Source organism: Periplaneta americana, chromosome 2, assembly GCF_040183065.1.
Source record: "Periplaneta americana isolate PAMFEO1 chromosome 2, P.americana_PAMFEO1_priV1, whole genome shotgun sequence".
Taxonomy (NCBI): Eukaryota; Metazoa; Arthropoda; class Insecta; order Blattodea; family Blattidae; genus Periplaneta; species Periplaneta americana.
In genome coordinates this window covers 156,296,217-156,311,553 of record NC_091118.1, presented here as the reverse complement: position 1 = coordinate 156,311,553, position 15,337 = coordinate 156,296,217, and the positions used below count along the sequence as shown (strand labels likewise).

At 37.2% G+C, this 15,337-nt stretch overlaps 1 protein-coding gene and 1 non-coding gene across 3 annotated transcripts in view; both read left to right on the top strand.

The window, feature by feature from the left end:
* LOC138694713 (homeotic protein ultrabithorax-like) overlaps nt 1-15,337 on the top strand; it is a 1,263,368-nt gene that overhangs the window by 543,863 nt on the left and 704,168 nt on the right. For both annotated transcript variants that reach the window (XM_069818703.1, XM_069818704.1), the window contains exon 2: nt 13,905-13,952. In XM_069818703.1, the coding sequence (XP_069674804.1) occupies nt 13,905-13,952 (48 nt within the window). The remainder of the gene's footprint in view (nt 1-13,904; nt 13,953-15,337) is intronic.
* TRNAS-GCU (transfer RNA serine (anticodon GCU)) lies at nt 1,712-1,785 on the top strand. The gene has a single exon. It is a non-coding gene; the product is annotated as a tRNA-Ser (tRNA).

The following is a 15,337-nucleotide window of genomic DNA, read 5'->3' as shown; positions in this document are numbered from 1 at the left end:
AGTCAGTATAAATCTATCCTCAGAGACAATAGAAGAAGATTCACTTTTCAGCACTTGAAAGAAATGTTTGTAACCTATTGTTATGGTAACAGACAATAAAAATTGTGTTTTGTTGAAACTACATTGGAAGATAAGGTACGTCCATTATATTTTTTGTTTAGTTTGATTAAAATGTACCAATATTTAACGTACATAGTCATTTTTTTATAATTTTAAGTCCATATTTAATTCCATATTTTGGTAAAAATCCATATTTAATTCCATATTTTGGTAAAAATAACTACATATATATTTACATATTTCATATATTTTTAGTCCATATAAATCCGTTCCCTGGTCATTACGTACGAAGTTGCCGGCAGATCTATTTTTGTATCGTAAGCTTGTTTTATTACGGAATAAAATGTTCTGTTTGATATCAAAGTGTTGCAAGAGCGAAGTTAACTCCCAAATGTCGCAAACTCCATTCCACGGATTGCAACAATACTTCATGGTAACAATACAGTAGATTTCAGTAATGAACCCTACCTACTTATCACTAATGGGATTGGTTATTTCTTACGTAGTACTGTGGGTTTCTCATTCCCTATGTCTAAATTCTCACTCTTACCAATATTTCTGTTTACATCAAATTCTGTTTTATTGTGAATGCGGTATAATGCAGCAATATGAAATTGGATCTGGCAGAGAAATCTCAAGAATTTGGAGAAAATCTGTCCGTCCTTGTTTATATCTTGGTACTCTCAGAATTTGCTTGGTGTCGAACCGCTGGTACCTGACTAAGCTATGGTGAGGCTTTTATTTTACTTATTAAATCTGACAAGATTAAGGCCAGAGAGTCTTCTATTTTATCCTAGCAGACAAAGTATTAGAAATTAATAGGGAATCAGGAAATACCAATGATTGCGTGAAGGTTTATATCCGAATTAAAGTACTTAATAAAATACAAAATGCACTTTCACCTAAAAACTGTAGTGCATTTCATTTAATATAGACTACGTGTTATGTAGGGTAAAGTTGTCTAATTCCGTGATACTCCTAATTCCGTTATACGTTTTTTTCACTGAATGTCACGGGATTGGGTATCTTGCTAGGAAGTTCACCGATGTCTCAAAAGTAGGCGAAAGATGCATCTTTCGAGAAAGATGTCTGACGCTACGGTCGAACGGTAAAGCTTTGACTGACATTCAATCTTTAAAAAAGTATCACGGGATTAGGGGTGTCACGGAAATAGGCAACTTTACCCTACATAATCCATATACCCAATACTTCCATGAGTATTGCCGGCAAAATTAAGTTAAACTTTACTTAGAGAGTATTGTTTAATTTCTACTTGTTTAGACTCCAACGGAGAAAAATTCGTTCCGGCACTGGGGATCGATCTCTAGTCCCTCAGTTTCTACGTACTGAGCGGTCTACCACCGAGCTACGCCGGGACCCATCCACAGCACCACCGAACTCCTTTCCCTTGGTTTTTCTTCTTTGGCTTACTCCATGTAGGCCTCCATATATTACGTCATCAAATATAGGAAGGAGCGAACTCATAAGAGTGACTTAGACGGTCGGGAACCAACAGTTATATAGGCTACTATACAAATCTGGCTTTCAGGTAGTAGCTCCCTGTAAAGCAGGTTTGAATAATTTCAAGGAAAAATTGTTCCGGGGCCGGGTGGATATAAAAAGGAAAAATTGCGACGGTGTCGTGTATAGTTCCTGGGGTAGCTCAGTCGGTAGAGCGTTCGCGCGCTAAGCGAAGGGTCCCGGGATCGATACCCGGCCCCGGAACAATTTTTCCTTGAAATTATATAGGCTACTGTTAGATAATTACTTGTTAAATACCCTACCTGTAAGAACTGGTCTATGATAGGTCTAACTGAAATAGGTAACATAGTTCATACAAACATGAAAATCAACATCTCTAGAGGTGCTTGCCTGCCGGTCTGAAGTTGCGCTCGGGCGTGGGTTCGATCCCCGCTTGGGCTAATTATCTGGTTGAGTTTTTTCCGAGGTTTTCCCCAACCGTAAGGTGAATGCCAGGTAATCTATGGCGAATCCTCGGCCTCATCTCGCCAAATACTATCTCGCTATCACCAATTTCATCGACGCTAAATAACCTAGTAACTGATACAGCGTCGTTAAATAACCAACTAAAAATCTAGCAAATACCTTACTAATGCAGAAATTAGGCTATTCATTGTAGTGCTAATTTTATTGCAATATTTTAGGCCATCGATTGTGTAAGAAAGTTAAGCAGTCTTCTGTTTCCACAGTACCGTGGAAAAACCTTTCATGTCAAAGCAATATAATTTTGCTTTCGTTGTAGACGGAGTAGAAACGTTGCACGTCAAAACACTATATAGGTCTGTATATTATAAATCTGTGTGATATTACAAAGACTTGATTGATCTGAATCCGAAACTCAGAACACGAGCAGATCTATCCACTTAAGACGGAGTGTAAAAACAGCATTAGCCGTGGCTCCATGTTTTACACGGAACCTGACACCTCACTACTAAGCAACAGTCGCCCACCCTCCAGCACCATCCCTCGTCCACACTTGACGTTCTCATTAACTACATTAATTAACTAGGACTTTAGAAAGGCAAAAGGCTTCAGTAATATATGACGGCGCTGGAATACTATAGCGTTGCGGACATTGCATTATTACAGAACCAAGTGGGAGACACCCTCCAAAGCTAGCTACTATGGATGGAGGTGGTCGGGGGGGTGTGTATGCTACCTAACTATGTTAAAACCTTTTGTTTCCACGCTTGATTTAAAGAGCTTACAAATTCCTCTGCATGCAACATACCCCTCAACCTCCCCCATTTACCACCTGCATCACCCCTCTCGTTTTGGAAGCAAACTCCCTTTGCCCCACAACCCTCGACGCTTCTGCGCTTACCCTCAAAACACCAAAGGCCACACTTTCGCTTCATGTTAAAAGGGTTATGTCATCCTGTTACCCTACCTCCTACAGTACAGAAAAAGACTGGGTAGCTCTTAAACACTTAAAAAAATACCTAAGCTGTGTGGTGCAAATATGTGGTAATTCCAAGCAGTGGTTTAAATACCTGAAATTGCATTTTTGGACTCTCTCCGTACTTAGAATTGTACCTTAGCCTATTTACTAATGTTTGGGTAATTCTAATCCCATCCCACAACTTGTAATGTGGAAAGTACAGTCCAGTACTTACAATTAGTAGCAGTGTTCGGTGTTACACATTCTACCAGGTCACCAAGAAAGTTCGTTCTGTTTTTAAGTAACATTAAAGTTCTTGAGAAACATAACAAAAGAAAGTTTTTGGATCTGATGAATTTTTTTAGGGGTCTATGTAGATCATCATATTTCTTGATGTGCTTCAGGGAACGGAAAGTTGGTACCGTAATCTGTTGTTGAAAGATCTGGAGAGTATGGAGGATGTTCTAGAGCTCCAATCCCTTTTCTATTGTTTCCTGCATCTCTTGCCCAATACGCAGTCACGCATTTACGTTTGACTAACCCAGGCAGTTTCTTATGAAGAATTCCATTGACATGGTTTACCTGATGTGCGGATATATCTGTTCGTTGATAGTTTGTCCCTGAAGGAGAAGGTTATAGTGATTCCTGTTGAGGTTCACCAGATACTCCGCAAAGTCTGCTGTTGTCGTAACGGATGATTTGTGCGCTTCCCCAGAGGACAGCCAATTGAGTGGCTTCTTCGGATTGTTATAAAGAACCCATTGTCATCATTAGAGTTGTAATGTTGGGGACCGATAGGGTGCGTTACAGTGCTTCCAAGTTGACTATTCGATTACCAGGCAGTACTCTAGCATGCATAAACAGTGTACCTGCTGAATACTCCGTTCTCCAGTCACTTCCGTTGCATGCGTAAACAGTGTACCTGCTGAATAATAATGCCGAAGGTTAAAGGTTCTCAGACGCATAATTTTTCAGCGGAATTTGGTGAATGTTTTGAAGTGAATGACGGGAACATTATGTGTAAATTACGTAATACAAACATACGAGGTGACAATGTAGACAATGTAGCACAAGAAAAGAAAAAAGGGAACTCAAATCCACTAATAATTCTGTGCTAATTCTTCTGCACATAACGAAAGGTAGGCTACGTAAAACTATATTTTTGTAATACTATGTAGCGTATATTTACTTTTAGAGCTGTCCAGATTTGTTTATGTGCGCCTTGTTATTCGCGTAATCGATCGCAGAACTAAGTCAGTCTCTTCGTACTAGCTCACGTCCCCGGCCTATGTACCATGCTGCAGTCAACTTGTGTACTCGGTCCTCAACATTACAAGCTTACTCATCATTAATCAACACACGGCTGAGAAAATCTTCACCGTAGTAATGAGTAAGTAATGGATCACAAATTGTGATTATTATAGACTAGATAATTTAAAATCCATTTTCCAACCTTGTGTACATCTATTTCCCATTCTTCGTAAGTGTATGCAAATTGATTTATCACTGAAGTGGAACCTTCCTTTAAGTTCTTGACATGTTTGCTTCGAATGAATCTCGATCGTGGCTTTATTTAGTCAATTGTGATGCTAGGATGTTCCTCTCGAAGTAGACTTTTAGTGATTTATTCTCTTTCCGTAACTTTTTAATTACTTTCCTGCTGTTCTTTCACATAGCGATTCTCCCGCAAGAGCAAGACATATCTATCGAGTCCGAGTTTCAACTCGTAAGTAAATAAGCTTGCATTTTATCCTTAAACAGAACTATTTTGTAGTCCAGTTTTAATATCATTTTTATTTATTCATTTATTATTGCTCTACTTCATACGTTTAGGTGGCCTTGCAGGATTATAGTAGTCATTACCGACTAGTCAAAAAAAACTGAACGACCTTTATGGTCACCGCAATCAAAACGCATAATTAATTGATAATCATTATGGTCGAAAATTTATGCATTTGCATATTTTTTACTAGGTCGAACCTGGGACTCCCAGTTCTACGCACTGGGTGCTCTAACCCACTGAGCTACGCCGAAGTTCAACCCACCGCACCAGTAACCATCACAGACAATTTTGTAGGACGAAAAAGTTAATCTTTACCTAGATTATTCGTCCAACAGTGCTTACTACAGTCTACTGTAGGATTCCCGGTCGTCAAGTGACTCAAATGAGTGCGCTCCTTATGTAATGGCTGTTGACTTAATATATCTGTCAATATATAAGTCGAACATGGAATAAGGTCACTAAGGGAAATAGAAGCAAAGGAGAAAAATTCGAACCGGTGTAGTGGGTTGAACTTCGGTGTAGCTCAATGGTTAGAGCACCGGTCCCGGGCGCGATCCTCGGCGCCGAAGCGAATTTTTCTCCATTAATAACAAATGATCTAGTGTAAGTTTAAGATTGAGGGAAACTGGGATATGCCTAGAAAAGCCCTAATCTAACGATCTTTTCTATAAAATTTATCGTTTGAACCAACGTCAAAAATCGAACAAGATTTCACGACTTTGTAATACAAAAGTAGGCCTATTGCAGAAGTTACAAATTTCGTTTAGATTCGCAGAGGTCTGAACTCTTGTTTCCAGGGTGGAAAGCAGATAATTTATCCTTTTCGGTTATCGACGCGTCTGAGATCAAACTGCGACACTGATGTAAAAAAACAAACTCGAAATAAACTGAAACATAAGGGACCTTACCTATTACTGTTTGTATGCTGTCCCGTAATTTTCCTGGAAGGACTGACGAAAGCTCTACGAAATATCTTGAGGAGGACAGGTCTAACCTTGGTCTGTAACAACGACCCTCCCTAGAGATGACTGTACTACGTATCATTACACTGCGTGCTATTATTTCATGCAATTTCCGCCACTTTGTCATTGCGGTAACCATGTAATTCTATTGATCAATATGGCAAGCTGATTTATGGGTAGTTAGGCCTACATGAAAGCTAAGGTTAAATGAAACTACTGTTTGCTGTTAATACACAGGAAGACCGAAACAAGGAAATTAATTAACAGTGAATGTAATGATTATAACTATCACTTACTTCAAGGATTGGATCTTTTGGCATATTACATAGTCACTGGGTGAGTAGCTGAAGTAACATTAGAGTAGACACTCAAATGCAGCGACTCCCATTTCTTGAAGTTAGTATACTTAGTGCAAATTCGTCCGTTAAGAAAACACAGGACATATATGATTTTACTGCGGCTTTACAATAGCGTGAACGTAAGTTTTGAGAGGCTGTCAACAGGAGGCATGTCCTCTGCAGTACTATAGAAAAAAATCAAGGATATTGGTAGACACCTCTGTCGGCAATACAGTGAAACATCGAAAGTTGGCTGTTTTTCGTGTTTTGCTACACAGCTGTGAAGAAAGTGAGCATTGTTACATATTAATTGTTCCTTTTATGTTACTTTCATAATGTATTTCATAATTATTTACTACTGCGGAATTAGCCAAGTCCTATTGCGGATTTATCCGTACTGTTGCGGAATTACCCGAGTTCTTTTTCAACTGTAATGTATGTACGACTAAATATATTTGCATTTTAATAGGTCTCTTTATCTCATTTGGTAATGAAAGGTTTCGTCCATGTCTACATACCTTGATAATATTTTTCAATAAACATTTTGATAAAAATATGATAAATTTACTTCTTAATATTGCGGAATTTTTATAAAAATATGATAGATTTACTTCTTAATATTGCGGAATTAGCCGAGTCTCCCTAGGTTCTCTTGAACGTGAGATGAGTCCTCAGTTTTTGTCCGGGAATAGAACTCAGTTTCTCTGAGCTTGCAGCCGAATTTCTATCACTTTAACTACAGTGGTAGTTAACTCAAGATATGTACGTTTGGATCTAATACTGTTGGCATTATTATAAGAATTATGGCTACTATAAACGACCGATACGATACAAAGGTATTAAGTACTTCAACATTTCAATTACCAATGCCGAGGTATATTATATTAATGTAACATACATTATGGAGTTCATAAATTTCTCTTTGTATGCGGGCGCGAATTATTCATATTTTGAGGAACTAGTTCTCCAAAGGCACTCAGTTAACTTCATACATGTTTGTCGGTAACAGATGCCGCGTGGAAAAAGACTAGAGAGACCTCTGATGGAGAAAAGTGTCAACACGTTGTTTCATTATTGTACTGTAGCTTATAGCCTATAAAGAATCGGGCGAGGTGCAAAAATTAAAAAGAGCTTCATGGTATTGACATACAGTATACAGTAGGTCGGAACCAGTCTTACATATAACATTACAGTTTAATTCATATTTATCATGTTACATAATATATTGCTGTTCGTAATTGATTTTGTCGAACTATAATTTGAAACACATACGAGTACATACAAAGATAGACGGTAGGGTCTATGTTCAAAACGTTACTTTCCTCTCAGGGATGCTGCAAAGTGTATTTCCATACTAAAATTAAATAATAATTTAGGCCTAATATGTACCATACAGATACGGAAATAACATGTGGGCCGAGTCTTGATAGCAATCCTTGTGAATGTAGGCAAAAAGCTTCGCGAAACTGTCCACAAGTAACATACCTTTAGGCGCTCTTGTTTACTTCACATGCGCAAAGCGTTGTATCGGGAACTTAGTAAAAATTAAGCGGCCTGTTTTTTTTTTCTCGGTATGTATCTAATAAGTGCAATGCTGCACCGTGGCGTCGTGGTCTAAGGCATCCTGCCTAGGACTCGCATTATGGAATACTCGCTGGTTCAGTCCCCATTGGGAAGAAATTTTCTCATGAAATTTCGGCCAGTGTATGAGATCGGTGCCCATCCAGCATCGTGATGCACTTAGGAAAGTACGATAGGAAGCGAAATAAGGTTACGAAAGTCCCAGATATAACTGCTGGGGAGACCATCGTGCTAACAACTAGATACCTCCATTCTTGTTGGATGATCGTCCACTTCTGTTTTGGCATGTGGCGTGGGGCCAGTAGGCAGGTGGTCGGCCTGGGCCGTTAAAGACTATAGCGTCACGGATTATTATTATTATTATTATTATTATTATTATTATTATTATTATTATTATTATTTACCAAAGTTCACCGTTTTCTGAATTAGAAAAGTAATTTTTATAAATTATAGATTTATTAATTTGCCATACAGAATAATATCTGTAATATTGACAATTAATATTTGAGGAAACATTGAAGGAGGAGAATTCGATCCGGTGCTGTGGATTGAATTCGGCGTAGCTCAGTGGTCAGAGCGCTTGGTACGTAGAACCAAGGACCCGGATTAATTTTTATAAAGCCAGGCAATGAGATATTCAACTTAATTGACGAATTCGGCTATACTCTTTAAGTAGATTTAGATAGGAAAGAAAAAATTGGAGGCCCATGTAGTAGATTTAGCTTCATTTAATAAAGCCTACTAAGCTTATGCCGCAATCAGGAGAACGCTTCTGAATAACACTAGAGGGGAGGCGTGACATCATGCTATGCTATTACTCCCTAAGAAAGCAACGATCAGGTAGCGGTACTAAATCTTAATGCATTGTTCTGTTGAACAATACGAGAGCAATGTTTTCAAGTCTGATATAGTTGCGAGCGAAATATCCCTCTACAGTTCTCTTCATCAGCTGTCACATGCATTCTCCTGAGAGCTGTACTACTACTACTACTACTACTACTACTACTACTACTACTACTACTACTACTACTACTACTACTACTACTACTACTACTACTACTACTACTAGGCCTACTACTAATTAATTTAGAAATCTTCTCACTATTCGTGAGCTGCCACAAGGGACAAAGAGTACTTAACCATATAAATGTTTACAAGTTCAGTGAAGCATTAATTTTGTTTTGACAATGAAACTCCTACAAATACATAGCTGCAAATACATTTTGTGATTGGTGGAAATATACCTAGTTTTAGAGAGGCAAGTGTTACAAAAAAGTAAAGAATGCTAATGAACTTGGTTTCATTTCGAATATAGTGATGCTTCAGGAGAGCAATTGATCCTTTCACTGCAGCTAAAGTTACAATCAGAATAATAGATTTAGTTATTCCAAGCCTCTTAAACACATCTTTCATGAAGAGAGTAGCGGTAATACCTCTTGCTCCAACCAGAAGTCCAATTACTTCAAGCTCTTCTAGCTGGTACTTTTGGAGGTAATATGGAATGGTAGGATTGTAGATATTCTTTTTTTCCTTATCCACTTCTGCTGGCTGTTCCTCATTCGTTTCGAAACGCACAGTGGGATCAATTATGAATGCAGATCTTGTAGATTCCTTGAAAGCTATTATAGCCTATCTATGCTCCGTGTACTGCCAGTGACGGAGAGACTACTACTACTACTACTACTACTACTACTACTACTACTACTACTACTACTACTACTACTACTACTACTACTAATAATAATAATAATAATAATAATAATAATAATAATAATACAACTACTACTGCTACATGGACCTCTAACAGCCTCTATGTCTAATTCTTAAAGGAAAGCAGAACAGGCGAAGAAAAATAAATGTCAAATAAGTATGGAATATGAAAATATCTAATGTGCAAGTGCTTTTACTTCATGGATAATGATATATGAGTTATGTCGGTTTAAATGACCATAAAATACATAATAAGGAATTACGTATCATTTACTTGATACTGTTTACTGATGTAAAATACAAACTGGAGACAATAAAATGATAAGGGTGTACTTATCAACATCTGGAAAGTACCATTAACTGGCATTAAATAAGTTTTCCACAGACTGATATTCTTCCGGCATAATTTAACGAAAAAAATTGCAGAATAATTCATAATTACGACTATTCCCACTTCGCGAGACGCTTTCAAAATACTGATGTTTAATGTTGAAATATCCCATTGAACCTCCTTTTTGGACTTTAACAGTTGAGCATGTGAGAAGCATCTTAATGCGAACAAAAAAGTGATGTCGACAACCCTAGAGTGAAGTTCTCAGAGTTCACGCGTGAGTGCTTATTAGGAATGAATTAACTGCCCACGCAGTCTCCGGTGTAATATCTCTCTCCGCCGTTTATTCATGCACATCATTGTTGAAGGCTTCAATCAACACTGATGTTTTCAAATGCGGATACAAGATCAAAGCACGGACCGGCTCTTTTTGTTTTCTTACAGCTTGTTTGCACCGTTGTTTTTGAATTTCGTCTGTACAAGTCTAACATGCAAATGCTTAACATCTTGGTCTTAAATTTACACTCCCCGAACACAGCTAGTCCTTAATGAACGATGCAGGTTAAAGATGATCACTGACATCAAATTGCTTGCACACCCTGACGGGGGTTTATCCAGCGTTCTTGTTTGGAATATTTTGTATCTGAATCCATACGGATACATGGTGGGTCTATTAGCTGACGGCTTCTAACCGAAAGTACGAGAATTGATTCTTGCAGTGCCTGAGGACTTCGTGGTGTTCAGCGGTAATAGGCTATGGCAGTTTCCTTGTAATTTTTTCAATACAATTCTCATGCCAGCGTTATTCTATTATCCAAAAATTATAATGTCACCTTTGTATCTGAATATAGACGGGTACGTGGTGATGTTGGTGGGACAGTAAAATTAGCTGATGGCTTCTAATCGAAGGTACGGAAATTGACTCTAGACCAGAGTGCTGCATTGGAGTTAAATCGCTCACTTGAACTCGGTCGAATGTCGTACCCTCGAGTGAGATAAGATCGGTCGTGATACGCTCGTAATAAATAGAAACACAGTACAAGGCCATCTCACCGACATGTGTTATCTTGTATGGAAGGCGACAGGTAAGATATACTTATGTTTTGCTCACACGGTAAAAATAAGGCTTTATTTTCTGCGTTTATGACAAACGTTTAATGGAACATACCAAAACAGTAACATGAAGTTATAAATTAAATAGTACGAAAAACTTCGATATACAGTTATTATTGCTAATTAATAATTATTAAATATTTGATGTACCACAAATTATATAATAATTATGATAGGTCCATACATAGTGTTCCGCCTATATACTGCGACAATGTGGAAACGTTTTACAAAATATTGTTGATGCAGCAGTAGATTAATAACAATGTTAGTACAGAGATAACATCACAGAAAATATAATAAAACTAATAATCACGCGGCACAACTGTTACAGACGGAAAGATTGATGCACTAATTATTAGAGATTATTATTATTATTATTATTACTAGAAAACTTGATACGGTTCTTGCATTATCGTGATTGTGTTCTCCGTTTATAATAATTACATTTACATCCAATAACATCTATCAGATATGGCAAAAACAAAATCACTCCTGTGGAGGGGGGGGGAACATTTACCTACAACATTTATATTACATTTTAAAGCAAGTTTTGTAGTTGTACTATGGAGAGGTTAGTTAAACACTGCAAAATTTTGAAATGATAAACATCTATGATGTTACTACACAGTTCATCACTGTAACAAGAACGAATGTCTAACGATCGACTTATATCGTTCGAGGATTTATCGCTCGCGACAATTTTACCCATCATGCATGTGCGCTATCTATCGGATTATGCTATGAACTAATTGGCGCTCGAGCGAGAACGTCCGATGCAGACCTCTGCTCTAGACAGTGCGAAAGTTGTGGTGTTCAGGGATAACAACTTAGTGCAGATTTTCTGGTAGTTCTTTAACGTTCCATAAAATTATAGTGTGTGTTCATCAATTAGATTGTTCCGGCCATGTTTTGCCCGTGTTGGCTATTGCTTTAATATCTGACGTACTTACTTAAATAAATTATTATTATTTCCTTTTAGTGGGTTATTTTACGACATCTCACGTTATTTAGAGTCTGAATGAAATGAATATTGCTCTTAAAAATTCATTGCCCTCGGGCGAGTTTGAATCTGTGAATTTCGGATCAAAAATAGAGTAATATCCTCTGAAGCAGTGATGACAACTCGTGTGCTCTTCGCTGCACACGACCAGTATGCGAGAGCAGATCGTCCCGATGCTTGCAATGCCAACGTTGCTCTTTTTTGCTCGCGAGTTCACACAGTGCTTTGCAAGAGCAGGTGAGTTGGTCACCACTGGTCTAGAGTCTAGATCACCGTGGACGAATAGGGATATCGGATATTGCTCTAGGCGTTTCCGACGTTACTTGTTTGTTGTTGTTAAGTGTGACACAGAGAAAGTAAAACATGTTTGAGACCATTTCGATTTAGCATTATTTAAGGTTTTACATCTGTGCCATTTGTTAATAAAATGGTAGAATAGGAAAAAAATGCGACGAAGGTAAACTGAAAGGGAGAGTATTTGTGGAATCTGAAGAAATTAATATTCTTCCATTATCCCTTAAGTAGGCCCTACCTATATTTTTGTCAACGCCAGGAATCGAAACTGCGTCCACGGACTTTTAAGTCCATGCCTTAGCATCGTAGTGTCAGACGGGGCCAGATTTACACATTATTTTATATTAAATTTGAATAGTCTTATTTTTCCCAATTTCTGTGTTCTTTACTTCACATTTGGCTTCTTCTGCCCTTGTACTCTTCCATCTTTATCATATTAAATTTCATTTTGTGCTGTTGGTTTAATCTTCATCTTATTTTCCTCATTTTTTACTTCCTGTTCTGTTATCGATATGTTCATTTTCTTTCTATTTCTGTAGTTAATCTTAGATAACTGCATTTCGAGGATTAGCAAGCATGTTTGTTAACTATTGCTGGCTTCTTGTTAAAGATATTCTCTAGTCCAGTTACAAACAAAAAGTCTTCTGAAAAACAGTTTAAAGAACGGTAATTGGATATTGTTTTCATTTTTGGCTTGAAATAGCAATCTCTTTTCTTCTCACATTTGTCCACACTATTAAATTTCTAGGTTCAGCATGTAATTGTTGGCAGGATTTAATTGTATTATCTTAAACGTTTAATATGGTGAGAATAAAAAAAATTAAGTTACTATACAGGGTGTTAAAATTATCCAATATTTTAGGAGGTGATAATATGCCTCAAAACAAGAAAAAATGTCTAATAAACATGGGTCCTACAACACAAATTTTATGAGATCTGAACACTTGTTCATAGGAGATGCTCAATGTGACGTCCAATTATGGCAATGCATTTCTCTGCCCTACAATACAGCAGGCTACCAGATAATCATACCGCAGTTGACCCCTTTGGCATGGAATACTTATACGTCGCAAGGAATAATTACTGAAAAGAAAAGTTTGGTTGCGGATATGAGCGGGGTTCAGCAGAGATGGTGTTGTGAATTTTCGTAATCAGCATGTGTGGGCTGATGAAAATTCCCATGTACTTAAAGAAACAAGGCATCAGCACCGATTCTCAATCAGCGTATGGGCAGGAGTTCTTGGCAATAGATTAAGGACCATACATGCTACCACAGAGATTAACTGGGACTCGTTATCAGGACTTTCTTATCAACGTATTGCCTACCTTGCTGGAGTATGTGCCATGTCAGCAAAGACTACAGATGTGGTTCCTGTATGATGGCACATCAGCACATTTTCTCCGCAATGAGCTTGAACACCTGACGCTGACATTTCAGGACCGCTGGATTGATTGGGGAGGTCCCACACTTTGGCCTGCTCGTTCCTCAAACCTAAATCCCCTAGACTTTTGGTTATCAAAAACAACCAGGTCAATTTCAAAGAGTGCGTGATTCCTTACACCTCAGAGCGGAGGAATGCATTGCCATGAATAGACGTCACATTGAGCACCTCCTATGAACAAGTGTTGAGATCTCAGAAAGTATGTGTTGTTGGACCCATGTTTATTAGGCTTTTTTTTTTCTTGTTTTGATGCATACTAGCACCTCCTAAAATATTGGATACTTTTTTTAACATTCTGTATAATGAATTATTTTGCAAATTTTGGGTTGATCAAATGAAGCCTAATTTTCGAGGTAATTAATAGGTAATAGAGCATTTTGGGTTTCAGATTCGGAATACGGCATGAAAATGAGATATAGTCACCTTTTATCTGCAGGTAAGACAAAAAGTTATTTGTTCAGTGCCATTTATTTTTAAAGGTACTGGGAGGCAAGAGTCTACTAATGCCTGTATGAGTTTTGCCATTATAGCCTCCATTTAGGTAAATATATTTGGTTTTTTTTTTTATTTGTAGAATTAGACTGTTATGGCGCTGTAACTTCGACGGCTCAGTGACAAAACGTTAGTTTTCTATTATTTTATTTTTGTTTTCCATATATTACGCTTTATAGCTCGGACGAAACCAGAATATTTATTTTAAAATAAGATACTAATTTATTATACATTCGTTATGATGAATAACATTTATAAATGCATAGAGTTCAAAGATGTAAATTTTTCTTTCTATTGATGTCACTTTTGAAATCGCAGTAAGTTAATTAAAGTTAGGTTTACACAAAATTAGAATCATTGTTTTATTCGCAGAGAAGTGACTCTATCTGTGTAAAAAAAAAACATAAAATAAAGATGTTATATAGATTTCATTCTTCGATCATTAGTCCTTTCTTTTGGGTGTAGCGTGATTATTGCTTTTGGTGTACAGATGGCATCATTCTCAGTAATGGAAAGTCTCTCACTCTAGTGGGACTCGACTGACCCTTGAGACATGCAAGCTGAATCGTCAGATGGCACCACCCAGCTGAGTCACGATCTCTACAAAAGCGCGACCGTTCTGACTTTAAAAATCATTCCCAGTATAGACAGCAGTAAGATAAAATATGCCCACTGAAGGCTACAATGCCCTTGGGATTATCCGTACCAAAGAACAAAAAATCCAAGTTCTTTTGGACTGTGTACCTACGGCGTTAAGAAGAAAACGCTGCAGAGCTTCCTTTAAGTCATAAATAATAATAATAATAATAATAATAATAATAATAATAATAATAATAATGAGAGCACTTATTTGGAGCATTAAGCACCTAATTGAGAAAATGAATGTTATCTGTTATCAAATTAGAAATTTGAGTTCTTGTTTTTGTCATAGAACCATTCAGTTTTCTATCATGCCAAAGTAGAATGGAGATTATCATTATGGCGCATGAAGATGGGTGATGATTTTATTCCTCAGAAGCATGTTTTGAGATGCATGGCGGGTGTTCACAATCGTACATAATGTAGGGAATATTTTAAGAGTTTTAATGTTTTAACAGTTTATGCTTTATATATTTTTAAGCTTATGAATTAATACATTCTAATAAGAGCCATTTTTACCGAAATAGTGATTTTAAATTATTACAACACTCGTTTTAAGGATAATTTAAATATTCCACCACATCGTTTGACAAGTTTAAATAGAGCGTATATGGTGTATGGCTTAAAATATATAATGGTTTGACCGATGAAATTAAAAAAGTGAATGATTTAAGGTGTTTTAAAAGATAT